The sequence below is a fragment of the Amblyomma mixtum genome, chromosome 10 (genome assembly GCF_055824585.1).
Source record: "Amblyomma mixtum isolate Tamu chromosome 10, ASM5582458v1, whole genome shotgun sequence".
In the NCBI taxonomy this organism is placed as follows: Eukaryota; Metazoa; Arthropoda; class Arachnida; order Ixodida; family Ixodidae; genus Amblyomma; species Amblyomma mixtum.
In genome coordinates this window covers 106,366,180-106,380,162 of record NC_143021.1, presented here as the reverse complement: position 1 = coordinate 106,380,162, position 13,983 = coordinate 106,366,180, and the positions used below count along the sequence as shown (strand labels likewise).

Below are 13,983 nucleotides of genomic sequence, written 5' to 3'. Positions count from 1 at the left end.
ACAAAGGGCAGAGTGGAGTCATGGAGGATGGGCCCTGGGAAAACACGCCCACACTGGCAGTGGCCCTGCCTGGTGGTGCTGGTCTCAGTAGTGACGCCATGCTTCCCTCAGGCAGACAGAGGCCCACGGGTGCGGGGTAGTAGTGCCCACCACGCACGGCACCCAGAAGACACAGCTAACTGTGGCACATTCCAAACTGCCACACAATACATGGTACACATAGTGCAGCAAACACGTTGCCCCATATTTTAAATAAGTTCCAAACTGCAAAAGTTGTACTTTCACATGCATGCTGCCAAGTTATATGTATTTATTTATTTATTTCAAATACCTTACAGGCCCATTGGGCACTGTGTAAGGGGGCGAAAAAAAATAAAATACAGTGCATTAATAACCAAAGGAAACAAAAGGAAACATACGATCATGATAAAAAAGAAATAAATCTATACAGTGCATTAATAACCAAAGGAAACAAAAGGAAACATACGATCATGATAAAAAAGAAATAAATCTATACAGTGCATTAATAACCAAAGGAAACAAAAGGAAACATACGATCATGATAAAAAAGAAATAAATCTATACAGTGCATTAATAACGAAAGGAAACAAAAGGAAACATACGATCATGATAAAAAAGAAATAAATCTATACAGTGCATTAATAACCAAAGGAAACAAAAGGAAACATACGATCATGATAAAAAAGAAATAAATCTATACAGTGCATTAATAACCAAAGGAAACAAAAGGAAACATACGATCATGATAAAAAAGAAATAAATCTATACAGTGCATTAATAACCAAAGGAAACAAAAGGAAACATACGATCATGATAAAAAAGAAATAAATTTATACAGTGCATTAATAACCAAAGGAAACAAAAGGGGAACATACATCATGATAAACAATATATCAACAAATTAGTAGAGAAGAAGAAACGACGTGGAAATAACAACAGGAAAAGAGAAAAAAAAGAATATGTGGCACAAAATAAAGCACTACAATAAAGGATAATGAGCTCACCGAACATATACACGATGTATGTGCTACTTTATAGATTCATTGCTTCTTTATCTCTTTCATTTCCGTATAGTGTTGACCTCATTTGAGTAACCAAATTCCTGTTGTTCGATGACGTGTACTTTTCTGTTTCCTTTTTTGTTACCATTTTTTGTTGTACACTTCATTCCTTGTCATTTTTCTAATAATACGCAGAACCATTTTTGATAACTGTTGTTTGCATTTTGAGATGCTACTTGTGTAGAACATTCATAGGCTACCTGCTGCCCTGCAATGTAGGGGCCGAGGGGCACGTCAAGCCACAATTTCTGGCTTTTTTCCCCTCGGCCCTCACCATGTGTACGTGGGAACAAATTGAAACTGAAGGGAGCTCCCCCCCCGGGAGGAGTGGAGGTCTCGCACTGAGACTCTGCCCAGAGGTGGGCAGCGTCCTAATTCACTGGGTATGCCTGGACGAGCTCCTTGGCCCCCTTGGCCACCTCGTAGGCCCCCTGGATGAGCTGGCCCCCTTCGAGGCCCCCGGAGGCCCAGCGCTGCAGCTGCCGGGCACTCGCCACCAGCCGCGAGAGGGCCACTCCCAGGGCGGCCGATGCTGCCGGCTGGACACCGCCAAACAGCGAGCTCATGCACAGCACCGCCTGCACAGTAGTAGTCATTGGTTTCATCAACACCATCTGGAGAGACAGACCGTGCGCAAATTACGCCCTAAAAAAAAACTCTACCGAGTTCATAACGTGCAATATGTACCTAGGGCCCCTCGTTTTAGGGTTTTATTTTTGCCAGAACTCAAGGGGGGGGGGGGGGGGGGGGTTAAAAAAATCAGGCCATATTTTTCGAGCTTAAATAAAGGTAAACATCAGGTTATTCAATAAAAGAATCCGTAGTTCGGGTTTTTTCCAAATAATTTTTTGCACGACAAGACAGTTTGTTTTTTTGCTAGATATAAGATGCACTATTTTTTGCTCATTCTTCCATAAACAACATGGAAATTGCAGGCACCTATAAAAATTATTGACCAAGTGTTATTCTTTTCAAGTCTATTAGAAATATTTTTTTGCATACATTACAAATCTCTTGAGGAGCACTCCCAAGTGTCAGCAAGACTGGCCTGTCTTTATTTGTACAGAGCAGACATTCAACATCTCAGCAACCATTTTAAACGAGCCCGGTCCTTGGAACAGGGTGTCCTGAATCATGGATAGCACTTAATACAGTGATTCCGATAAGATTTGTGTTCGGTAGCTATGTTCTGGCCTCTTGCTTTACACCCTTTCTGAACTCATCCTCAAATGCAATCTCCAGTTGACCGTAGGCACATCTCTGCAACAAGCACGAGACATCCACAAATTTTTTTTGCAGTGTCTTCAGCTTCGTGACCTAGAAAACCAACATTATTAGAAGGCTGATTTTTGGCGTCTAACCTGATTTTCAAGAAACACGTTCGGGGCGCAAAAGTATTGTGTGAAATTGGGTTTTACTCGAAAACGAACGAATCTACAGCAAAGTCCACTTAAACGGCATTGAGAAAAATCGACTTTTGGGCGAGCTGGTGCATGACTCAATGATACAAGGTACAAGAGTGAGACATGGAACAAAGCCAGACAATCCAATCGTTACAACCGATCATTGTTGTACCTGGACCGGCAGAACAAACACACATACATATTCCCACAAGTAAAACTCTAGTTTGGGCGAGTTGGTTCATGATGAAATAAAAACTGGTATGGCGCAAGAAACGGGGACACAGAAGGCACACAAAACACAGGACTGACGCCAACTTTCAACTGGGGTTTATTGCACCAAGCCTGCCTTTTATACCACAACCGAGCCATATCAACGAAAGCGTAAACGTTGTACATATAAAACGGCAATTCATGCGACCACTGGCAATAAAGTAACGCTGATCATAACAATCTAATCTAAACAGAGCTTGGGAGGCCAACTTATTTTCTGGCCAGCAGAAACACATCAACCAAGGCAAAAAAAAAAAAAAACAAACAAGGCACTGGGGCATGACAAATCCACACTAACGAATTATGAAACGCGTGATGAAGGCGAAACAGAGCAAAAAATCGAACGACTATGAGATAAAACCACGTGAAAAAAGATAACCAACAATAACCCGGCAAAAAAAAAAAAAAAAAACATGACCAACAATAACGCGGAAAAACATGACCAACAATAACAATAAGGAGGGATGAAGTCTGAAGATACAGCACCTAGCGTCAAGTGATAAAAACTGAAGATCATTCCTGAAGAACAGTCGTCTTAGCGTCTAAGAATCTAGAAATTGTAAAACACCGAAAGAAAGGACGAAATAAGAGCACAAAACCAAGGGAAATCTGCGAACTACAAAAAACCTTCTATAAAAGACGTCTCGGCGCTGCTAAGCATAATGGAAGGCCTGCTAACGCATTTGTTGCCAGCTTTTTCGATGAAATATGCCTCAACAATTTCCCTCTCAGTTTTATCTTTCCCACTCTTTAAAAATCTAGCTTTCTCGAATTCGGGACGGCAATTAGAACAGCTCTTGCAGTGGTCCACCAGGAAGCTTCTTTCGTTGTTGCGCAAGTTTCGGGAATGCTCACTTGCACGCTCATTAAAACAACGACCTGTTTGCCCGATGTAAACGAGGCCACAGCTAAGCGGTATCTCATAAACCACTTGTGTCCTGCATTGCGTGAACTTTTTTTGGTGTTTTATGGTGCAAGCCGGCCGCTTTTCTCTGTTGGTCATGGCACAAAGTCTTGAAAGCTTACAAGGCGCGGAGAATACAACTTGAACATTATGTCTGCTCGCTATTTTCTTAATGTTATGCGAGACCTTGTGAATATACGGTATTACTGTTACTGACGAATGCGATACCGGCTCCCTGATGCAAGTGAGTTGCTTGAGTTTCTGCAAAAGCATTTCGCACACCGCCGAAATTAGACAAGGCGGATAACCTGCCTGTTTTAGCCTTTCAACTTGAGTGCGAAAGCTTGTGGACAACATGTGGGGGCAAGATTTGTTTAAGGCAGATTGCAGGGAGTTAGAAACAATCGCGCGTTTTACAAGCTTTGAATGAGCGCTGTCAAATGGTAGCAAGCCTTTCTTAGAACGCGGGTTGTACAGCCAGCAAAGACCTTTGTCCGGAAACATTAACTTGATATCTAAAAACTGGAGTTGGCTGTCCGTAGGGACCTCCTTGGTAAACGTGAGACCCTGGCCGTGGCTTGAAAAAACGGACACAGTCCTCGTGACGGCAGCGTCTAGATCCTGTTCCGGAATGTCCTTCAGAATGACCAAGAAATCGTCGACATACCTGTATATGGAAACTACATGAGGGTCACTGATATTTCTGCTGATGTCCGCTCCTACCACTGAAAGGAAGATGTCGCAAAGGACGGGTGCAACAGAAGAGCCGATGCAGATTCCTTTCTTCTGGACGTAGAACTTTCCCTCGTAGGAAATTGCGGTGGATTTCAAGTAGAATTCCAATAGCGTAATGAAATTATCAGTGCTTATTCCAGCGGCATTTTGGAAGCGAACTTCTCCTGTAGACAGGGTTTTATCCTTGACCGCTCTTAGGAGTCCTTGGTGAGGAACCGAATAGTACAGTTCCTCTATGTCAATGGAGAACGCGGTGTACTTGTGGGCGGGCAAAGCTTCTAAATGCTTAATAACGTCCGATGAGCTGCGCACAACGAAAGGGTCGTCAGTTACCAGGGTGCCAAGGTTTGTCTGGAGGTAGCGGCTAACGAGACGTTGCCAAGTTCCTTGTTCTGACACGATGGTGCGCAGCGGGAATCCAGGCTTGTGGGTCTTTACAGTGAAGAACACTTCAAGAAATCCTCTCTTTTCACCCTTTGCCAATTTCTTAATGCCTTCTAGATGCAAATCTTCTAGGATTTGAAGAGCTTCTCCTTTTTGTTTTCGAACTTTAAACGGGACCTGTTTGAAGTTTTTGTGAATTGCAGCAAATGCCTTTTCACGGAATACATCAGCGGACAGGAGAGCAAAGCCACCCTCCTTATCAGCCTGTAGCGGTACGAGGTCATTGTCCTTTAGCGCAGTTGAAAGCTTCTGCAATGGCAGCTTTTTTGAACGACCGCCATGTACTGTGGCCTTCAGGCAAGCAACGCCGTCGCTTATGACTCTTCCTTTTTCCTGGTCTGGGGCACTGTTAGCCACCCTTCTTACCATGGCAAGTAGCTCTTCACGCTGAGCACAAGGAGCCAAGCTGAACTTCGGACCTTTTTCCAAAATCCGTTGGACTTCTTCAGGCACAACTGCATTTCCTAGTATGGTAAGCTGCCTGGGGCTTTCAGCGGGCTGCCTCTTTTCACGGGGAATAAGGCTCAAAAGAGCACGCTGCCAGAGAAACTCTGTAGAACTTGCCGCCAGACGCTTCATCTCTTGAAAACGCCGGTTTTCCTTGGCAGGTTCCCTTCCTACCACGACGAGGACACGAAGCCAGTCTTGGTACATTCGTACTTGCCTCCAGTACTCAGACTTGAGTATCTTGCAGACGCGCCTGACGTGCCCCCAAGATGGCTGCAGAACACCGAATAATGACTGAACCTCCAAGGGAACTATTTTCCGTTTCAAGCAGTAGGAGACCACTCGAGACTGGCACGTTGAGACAGCAATCAGGTTGAGACACGTAATGGCAGGTTCGGTGCGGAAGCTTCGAAAGAGGAAAGGGCCCATTGTAGGAGAAATATGGTCAAGTAAAACTCTAGTTTGGGCGAGTTGGTTCATGATGAAATAAAAACTGGTATGGCGCAAGAAACGGGGACACAGAAGGCACACAAAACACAGGACTGACGCCAACTTTCAACTGGGGTTTATTGCACCAAGCCTGCCTTTTATACCACAACCGAGCCATATCAACGAAAGCGTAAACGTTGTACATATAAAACGGCAATTCATGCGACCACTGGCAATAAAGTAACGCTGATCATAACAATCTAATCTAAACAGAGCTTGGGAGGCCAACTTATTTTCTGGCCAGCAGAAACACATCAACCAAGGCAAAAAAGAAAAAAAAAAAACAAACAAGGCACTGGGGCATGACAAATCCACACTAACGAATTATGAAACGCGTGATGAAGGCGAAACAGAGCAAAAAATCGAACGACTATGAGATAAAACCACGTGAAAAAAGATAACCAACAATAACCCGGCAAAAAAAAAAAAAAAAAACATGACCAACAATAACGCGGAAAAAACATGACCAACAATAACAATAAGGAGGGATGAAGTCGGAAGATACAGCACCTAGCGTCAAGTGATAAAAACTGAAGATCATTCCTGAAGAACAGTCGTCTTAGCGTCTAAGAATCTAGAAATTGTAAAACACCGAAAGAAAGGACGAAATAAGAGCACAAAACCAAGGGAAATCTGCGAACTACAAAAAACCTTCTATAAAAGACGTCTCGGCGCTGCTAAGCATAATGGAAGGCCTGCTAACGCATTTGTTGCCAGCTTTTTCGATGAAATATGCCTCAACAATTTCCCTCTCAGTTTTATCTTTCCCACTCTTTAAAAATCTAGCTTTCTCGAATTCGGGACGGCAATTAGAACAGCTCTTGCAGTGGTCCACCAGGAAGCTTCTTTCGTTGTTGCGCAAGTTTCGGGAATGCTCACTTGCACGCTCATTAAAACAACGACCTGTTTGCCCGATGTAAACGAGGCCACAGCTAAGCGGTATCTCATAAACCACTTGTGTCCTGCATTGCGTGAACTTTTTTTGGTGTTTTATGGTGCAAGCCGGCCGCTTTTCTCTGTTGGTCATGGCACAAAGTCTTGAAAGCTTACAAGGCGCGGAGAATACAACTTGAACATTATGTCTGCTCGCTATTTTCTTAATGTTATGCGAGACCTTGTGAATATACGGTATTACTGTTACTGACGAATGCGATACCGGCTCCCTGATGCAAGTGAGTTGCTTGAGTTTCTGCAAAAGCATTTCGCACACCGCCGAAATTAGACAAGGCGGATAACCTGCCTGTTTTAGCCTTTCAACTTGAGTGCGAAAGCTTGTGGACAACATGTGGGGGCAAAATTTGTTTAAGGCAGATTGCAGGGAGTTAGAAACAATCGCGCGTTTTACAAGCTTTGAATGAGCGCTGTCAAATGGTAGCAAGCCTTTCTTAGAACGCGGGTTGTACAGCCAGCAAAGACCTTTGTCCGGAAACATTAACTTGATATCTAAAAACTGGAGTTGGCTGTCCGTAGGGACCTCCTTGGTAAACGTGAGACCCTGATTTCTTTAAAACAGCGCGAAAGACAGGGACACAGATAGAAAAGACACACACAGCGCTGATCTGTGTCCCTGTGATCTGTGATCTGTGTCTTTTCTATCTGTGTCCCTGTCTTTCGCGCTGTTTTAAAGAAATCATGGTTCACCAACTAGCCTGCACGTCTACACTTGTGAGACCCTGGCCGTGGCTTGAAAAAACGGACACAGTCCTCGTGACGGCAGCGTCTAGATCCTGTTCCGGAATGTCCTTCAGAATGACCAAGAAATCGTCGACATACCTGTATATGGAAACTACATGAGGGTCACTGATATTTCTGCTGATGTCCGCTCCTACCACTGAAAGGAAGATGTCGCAAAGGACGGGTGCAACAGAAGAGCCGATGCAGATTCCTTTCTTCTGGACGTAGAACTTTCCCTCGTAGGAAATTGCGGTGGATTTCAAGTAGAATTCCAATAGCGTAATGAAATTATCAGTGCTTATTCCAGCGGCATTTTGGAAGCGAACTTCTCCTGTAGACAGGGTTTTATCCTTGACCGCTCTTAGGAGTCCTTGGTGAGGAACCGAATAGTACAGTTCCTCTATGTCAATGGAGAACGCGGTGTACTTGTGGGCGGGCAAAGCTTCTAAATGCTTAATAACGTCCGATGAGCTGCGCACAACGAAAGGGTCGTCAGTTACCAGGGTGCCAAGGTTTGTCTGGAGGTAGCGGCTAACGAGACGTTGCCAAGTTCCTTGTTCTGACACGATGGTGCGCAGCGGGAATCCAGGCTTGTGGGTCTTTACAGTGAAGAACACTTCAAGAAATCCTCTCTTTTCACCCTTTGCCAATTTCTTAATGCCTTCTAGATGCAAATCTTCTAGGATTTGAAGAGCTTCTCCTTTTTGTTTTCGAACTTTAAACGGGACCTGTTTGAAGTTTTTGTGAATTGCAGCAAATGCCTTTTCACGGAATACATCAGCGGACAGGAGAGCAAAGCCACCCTCCTTATCAGCCTGTAGCGGTACGAGGTCATTGTCCTTTAGCGCAGTTGAAAGCTTCTGCAATGGCAGCTTTTTTGAACGACCGCCATGTACTGTGGCCTTCAGGCAAGCAACGCCGTCGCTTATGACTCTTCCTTTTTCCTGGTCTGGGGCACTGTTAGCCACCCTTCTTACCATGGCAAGTAGCTCTTCACGCTGAGCACAAGGAGCCAAGCTGAACTTCGGACCTTTTTCCAAAATCCGTTGGACTTCTTCAGGCACAACTGCATTTCCTAGTATGGTAAGCTGCCTGGGGCTTTCAGCGGGCTGCCTCTTTTCACGGGGAATAAGGCTCAAAAGAGCACGCTGCCAGAGAAACTCTGTAGAACTTGCCGCCAGACGCTTCATCTCTTGAAAACGCCGGTTTTCCTTGGCAGGTTCCCTTCCTACCACGACGAGGACACGAAATTGGCAAAGGGTGAAAAGAGAGGATTTCTTGAAGTGTTCTTCACTGTAAAGACCCACAAGCCTGGATTCCCGCTGCGCACCATCGTGTCAGAACAAGGAACTTGGCAACGTCTCGTTAGCCGCTACCTCCAGACAAACCTTGGCACCCTGGTAACTGACGACCCTTTCGTTGTGCGCAGCTCATCGGACGTTATTAAGCATTTAGAAGCTTTGCCCGCCCACAAGTACACCGCGTTCTCCATTGACATAGAGGAACTGTACTATTCGGTTCCTCACCAAGGACTCCTAAGAGCGGTCAAGGATAAAACCCTGTCTACAGGAGAAGTTCGCTTCCAAAATGCCGCTGGAATAAGCACTGATAATTTCATTACGCTATTGGAATTCTACTTGAAATCCACCGCAATTTCCTACGAGGGAAAGTTCTACGTCCAGAAGAAAGGAATCTGCATCGGCTCTTCTGTTGCACCCGTCCTTTGCGACATCTTCCTTTCAGTGGTAGGAGCGGACATCAGCAGAAATATCAGTGACCCTCATGTAGTTTCCATATACAGGTATGTCGACGATTTCTTGGTCATTCTGAAGGACATTCCGGAACAGGATCTAGACGCTGCCGTCACGAGGACTGTGTCCGTTTTTTCAAGCCACGGCCAGGGTCTCACGTTTACCAAGGAGGTCCCTACGGACAGCCAACTCCAGTTTTTAGATATCAAGTTAATGTTTCCGGACAAAGGTCTTTGCTGGCTGTACAACCCGCGTTCTAAGAAAGGCTTGCTACCATTTGACAGCGCTCATTCAAAGCTTGTAAAACGCGCGATTGTTTCTAACTCCCTGCAATCTGCCTTAAACAAATCTTGCCCCCACATGTTGTCCACAAGCTTTCGCACTCAAGTTGAAAGGCTAAAACAGGCAGGTTATCCGCCTTGTCTAATTTCGGCGGTGTGCGAAATGCTTTTGCAGAAACTCAAGCAACTCACTTGCATCAGGGAGCCGGTATCGCATTCGTCAGTAACAGTAATACCGTATATTCACAAGGTCTCGCATAACATTAAGAAAATAGCGAGCAGACATAATGTTCAAGTTGTATTCTCCGCGCCTTGTAAGCTTTCAAGACTTTGTGCCATGACCAACAGAGAAAAGCGGCCGGCTTGCACCATAAAACACCAAAAAAAAGTTCACGCAATGCAGGACACAAGTGGTTTATGAGATACCGCTTAGCTGTGGCCTCGTTTACATCGGGCAAACAGGTCGTTGTTTTAATGAGCGTGCAAGTGAGCATTCCCGAAACTTGCGCAACAACGAAAGAAGCTTCCTGGTGGACCACTGCAAGAGCTGTTCTAATTGCCGTCCCGAATTCGAGAAAGCTAGATTTTTAAAGAGTGGGAAAGATAAAACTGAGAGGGAAATTGTTGAGGCATATTTCATCGAAAAAGCTGGCAACAAATGCGTTAGCAGGCCTTCCATTATGCTTAGCAGCGCCGAGACGTCTTTTATAGAAGGTTTTTTGTAGTTCGCAGATTTCCCTTGGTTTTGTGCTCTTATTTCGTCCTTTCTTTCGGTGTTTTACAATTTCTAGATTCTTAGACGCTAAGACGACTGTTCTTCAGGAATGATCTTCAGTTTTTATCACTTGACGCTAGGTGCTGTATCTTCAGACTTCATCCCTCCTTATTGTTATTGTTGGTCATGTTTTTCCGCGTTATTGTTGGTCATGTTTTTTTTTTTTTTTGCCGGGTTATTGTTGGTTATCTTTTTTCACGTGGTTTTATCTCATAGTCGTTCGATTTTTTGCTCTGTTTCGCCTTCATCACGCGTTTCATAATTCGTTAGTGTGGATTTGTCATGCCCCAGTGCCTTGTTTGTTTTTTTTTTTCTTTTTTGCCTTGGTTGATGTGTTTCTGCTGGCCAGAAAATAAGTTGGCCTCCCAAGCTCTGTTTAGATTAGATTGTTATGATCAGCGTTACTTTATTGCCAGTGGTCGCATGAATTGCCGTTTTATATGTACAACGTTTACGCTTTCGTTGATATGGCTCGGTTGTGGTATAAAAGGCAGGCTTGGTGCAATAAACCCCAGTTGAAAGTTGGCGTCAGTCCTGTGTTTTGTGTGCCTTCTGTGTCCCCGTTTCTTGCGCCATACCAGTTTTTATTTCATATTCCCACAAGCCTGTAGGTATTGCCCCATGCATTTAGCCAGCGCGACCCGTGCTCCTGTCAAGGACGCATGGCGCCTTGAACGGTAAGGTACTTGCGCGAAGATGACGGGACAGGAACACACACGGAGCGCATGTCACACTGCTCGATTCGCTGAGCGAGCCCCTACCGCAGGAGCTCCCATCAAAAGATAAACACGCAGCCAGCGATGTTACAGGCCCACAGCATCTTGGCGTGTTGCCAAAGCAGACAGCACAAGACACCCCAAGAAAAGCCAGCACTTGAAAAAAAAAAAGTAAATTCTCAACGACAAAAATGGATATCACCTCATGCTTAGTCGATGTCATTTTTAGCCATTTCACCAACACACAAACGGGCAGAAACAACGGAAACTATACTTCTTCCCATGACTACAACCAAAGGCAGAGCTGAATCGTTTTCGTTAGCCTCCATGTTTCTGCCCCATAGATGAGTGCCAGTAAGATACAGCTGTTGTATACTTTTCTCTTCAGGGATATCGGTAAGCTACCATTCATGATCTGAGAGAACCTGCCGTATGCGCTCCACCCCATTCTTATTCTTCTAGTTATTTCCCTCTCATGATCCTGATCTGCGGTCACTACCTGCCCTAAGTAGACATATTCCCTTACTACTTCCAGCACCTCGCTACCAACTGTGAACTGCTGTTCCCTTGTGAAACTGTTGAACGTTACTTTGGTTTTCTGCATGTTAATTTTTAGCCCCACCGTTCTGTTCTGCCTGTGTAAGTCATTGATCATGCTTTGCAGTTCATCTCCCGAGTGACTTGGTAAGGCAATGTCATCAGCGAATCGCAAATTACTTAATAACTTTTCAGGAGGACACAGGGGCGCAATAAAGAAGCAGACAGGGACGAGCGCTTACTATCAGCAGGCTTTATTCGACGTAGACCGTTCATATACCTTCTCTTTACCCAAGCGCCACTGTGCGAATCACAAGCACGTGGGTACCAGAGAACACAAAAGAAATCCAAAGGCAGGCGATTACAGAAATCTATCTAAGAAAACCATTTCAGATCGGCGAAGTATCACAGATGAATCACTGATGCAGTTATCTCCTTTTTTTCTAATGTAATAGGCTTCCACCAGTTCCCATTCAATCTGATCGCAGCTTCTCAACAATACTCCACAGTCCGATAAGCGTTTGGGAAAACAGGCGACCTTATTCTGCTTAGTGCATTTTTGGCAATGGTCCGGGAGATAGGAGCCAGTCTTCTTTAAAGCAGAATAAGGTCGCCATTTCCATCCCACACTTCTTCATTCTCCGCGTCCTCTCTATTCATCACTTTCAGATACGCCTGACACGCCTTCCATGCTGGTTGACATTACCCTGCTTGGCCGGCATGTCAGGGCATGTCAGGAGCGGCTGTCAACGTGTTGGACAAATCGCTGGTTGCCAACGCCCCCCCCCCCCCCCCCCCCATCTGCTTTTTCCAAAACCTGGCTCTTGGCCTTTAACGGCACCCCGGTGGAGCAGGTCGGCCGTGCCACCTCAACGCTGCCTCATCTCGACGACATGCTGGACCAACTGAAAGGGGCCCACTATTTTTCCACCTCGGATCTACTCTCGGGCAGCTGGCAGGTGTCCATTCACCCTGACAACGCTCAAAATACTGCGTTTGTGACGCCCGACAGCCTTTACCAGTTTAACTGCATGCCCTTTGGTCTGCAGTTTGCCAATAATTTGAATGCAAAGATTGCACGCTGGTCCCTCCAACTTCAAGAGTACGATTTCATGACAGTGCATCAGCGTGGCTCAGCCCATCAAGATGCTGATTTCCTGTCTCACTAACTACCCTTGTTCTGTGACCGCCTTGACTGCGCAAATGCAAGATCCTGACATTGACACCATAATTCACTCCCTCAGCAACACTGCCAGCCCACGCCACCGCAAACTGCATCGGATCTATAGGGAGGAGAATGCCCTTTTGAAATCCAAGGTTTGACGAAATCTCGCCTGGTCGGGTGAATACATGTTAAAATTAAAGAGGCCTATTGTCATCTGTTATTGACTACACCTTTTTGGTCGGTGCCTCTTTATTTTTAGAATGCCCTTTTATATCATGTGAAGCGGCTCCATGGTCGAGCTCCCGTGTGGTTGCCAGTGGTGCTGGAACCACTGCGATCGCTCCCACGGTGGGTCACCTTGGCTGCGGCAAGACCTATGAGCGAGTGCCAGGGCGATTTTGGTGGCCTAACATGTTCAGGGACGTTAAGCAACACACGGCATCCTGCCAGTCATGCCAGTATAGGCAGCCATCCACACGAGTTCCCAAGCCACCTCTGCAGGCTTTTTCGCCTCATCACGGACCATGGCAGCTGCTTCATGTCACATGAGTTATAGCGAGCCCTCCACTCTTTCGGCATTGTGCATTCCACTACGTCCGTCAACCATCCGCACCGCAATGGCCTCATGAAGCTGCGTCAACCGTACCCTAACAGATATAGTTGCGTCCTACGCCACTCCGCCCCACACAAACTGGGACCGTTTTGTTCCTGCTGAGACTTTCGCTGTCAACACTGCGGCGCAGGAAACTACACAGGTGGCGCCATTCTCCGTCGTCTGCAGCAGAACGCCCTCCATCCTCCTCGACACAAAGCTGGGACTGTCCCACCCTACTGCATCCCACCTGACTCCACCCAATGGCTTCGCTGCGCCAGCCTCGATGCCCAGCGCAACATTCTCACGGCTCATGCGCATGCACAAGCGGTCAATGAGGCCGCTCCACCACTCCCCTCCTTCCGACCCGGCGACTTTCTCCTCGTTCGCCGCACCATCCGCGCTACTGGCCACGCCGGAAAGCTTTTGCCCCAGTACCACGGCCCTTATCGTGTTGTGGCCCAGCTCGGTCCCATGACATACCGTCTCGAAGATCTGCCCAAGCATGACCCACGCGACAGTGCATCTCGTTTTTCCGCAGCATGTGTCACACATGAATCGCTATGTCTCCGGAGCCCGCAATAAGCCCGACTTGGCTACCAGGCCCCGCTCGTCGGTTGCAATGACTCCTGTCTCCAAGCCTTCCTCACAGCAGCGTACCACCCCATAACGGGGACTGTGTCGCAGGCTCTTCCTGCACTCCCGACATTCCTGATGT

The 13,983-nt window shown here is 46.2% G+C and overlaps 1 protein-coding gene across 1 annotated transcript in view; it reads right to left on the bottom strand.

The window, feature by feature from the left end:
• Positions 1-662: 662 nt before the first annotated feature.
• The window catches only part of LOC149326605 (uncharacterized), an 83,733-nt gene continuing 70,412 nt past the window's right edge, over positions 663-13,983 (bottom strand). Inside the window, exon 5 of the mRNA XM_089564631.1 lies at positions 663-1,660. Within this exon, the coding sequence (XP_089420757.1) occupies positions 1,454-1,660 (207 nt within the window). The 3' untranslated portion in view covers positions 663-1,453. The remainder of the gene's footprint in view (positions 1,661-13,983) is intronic.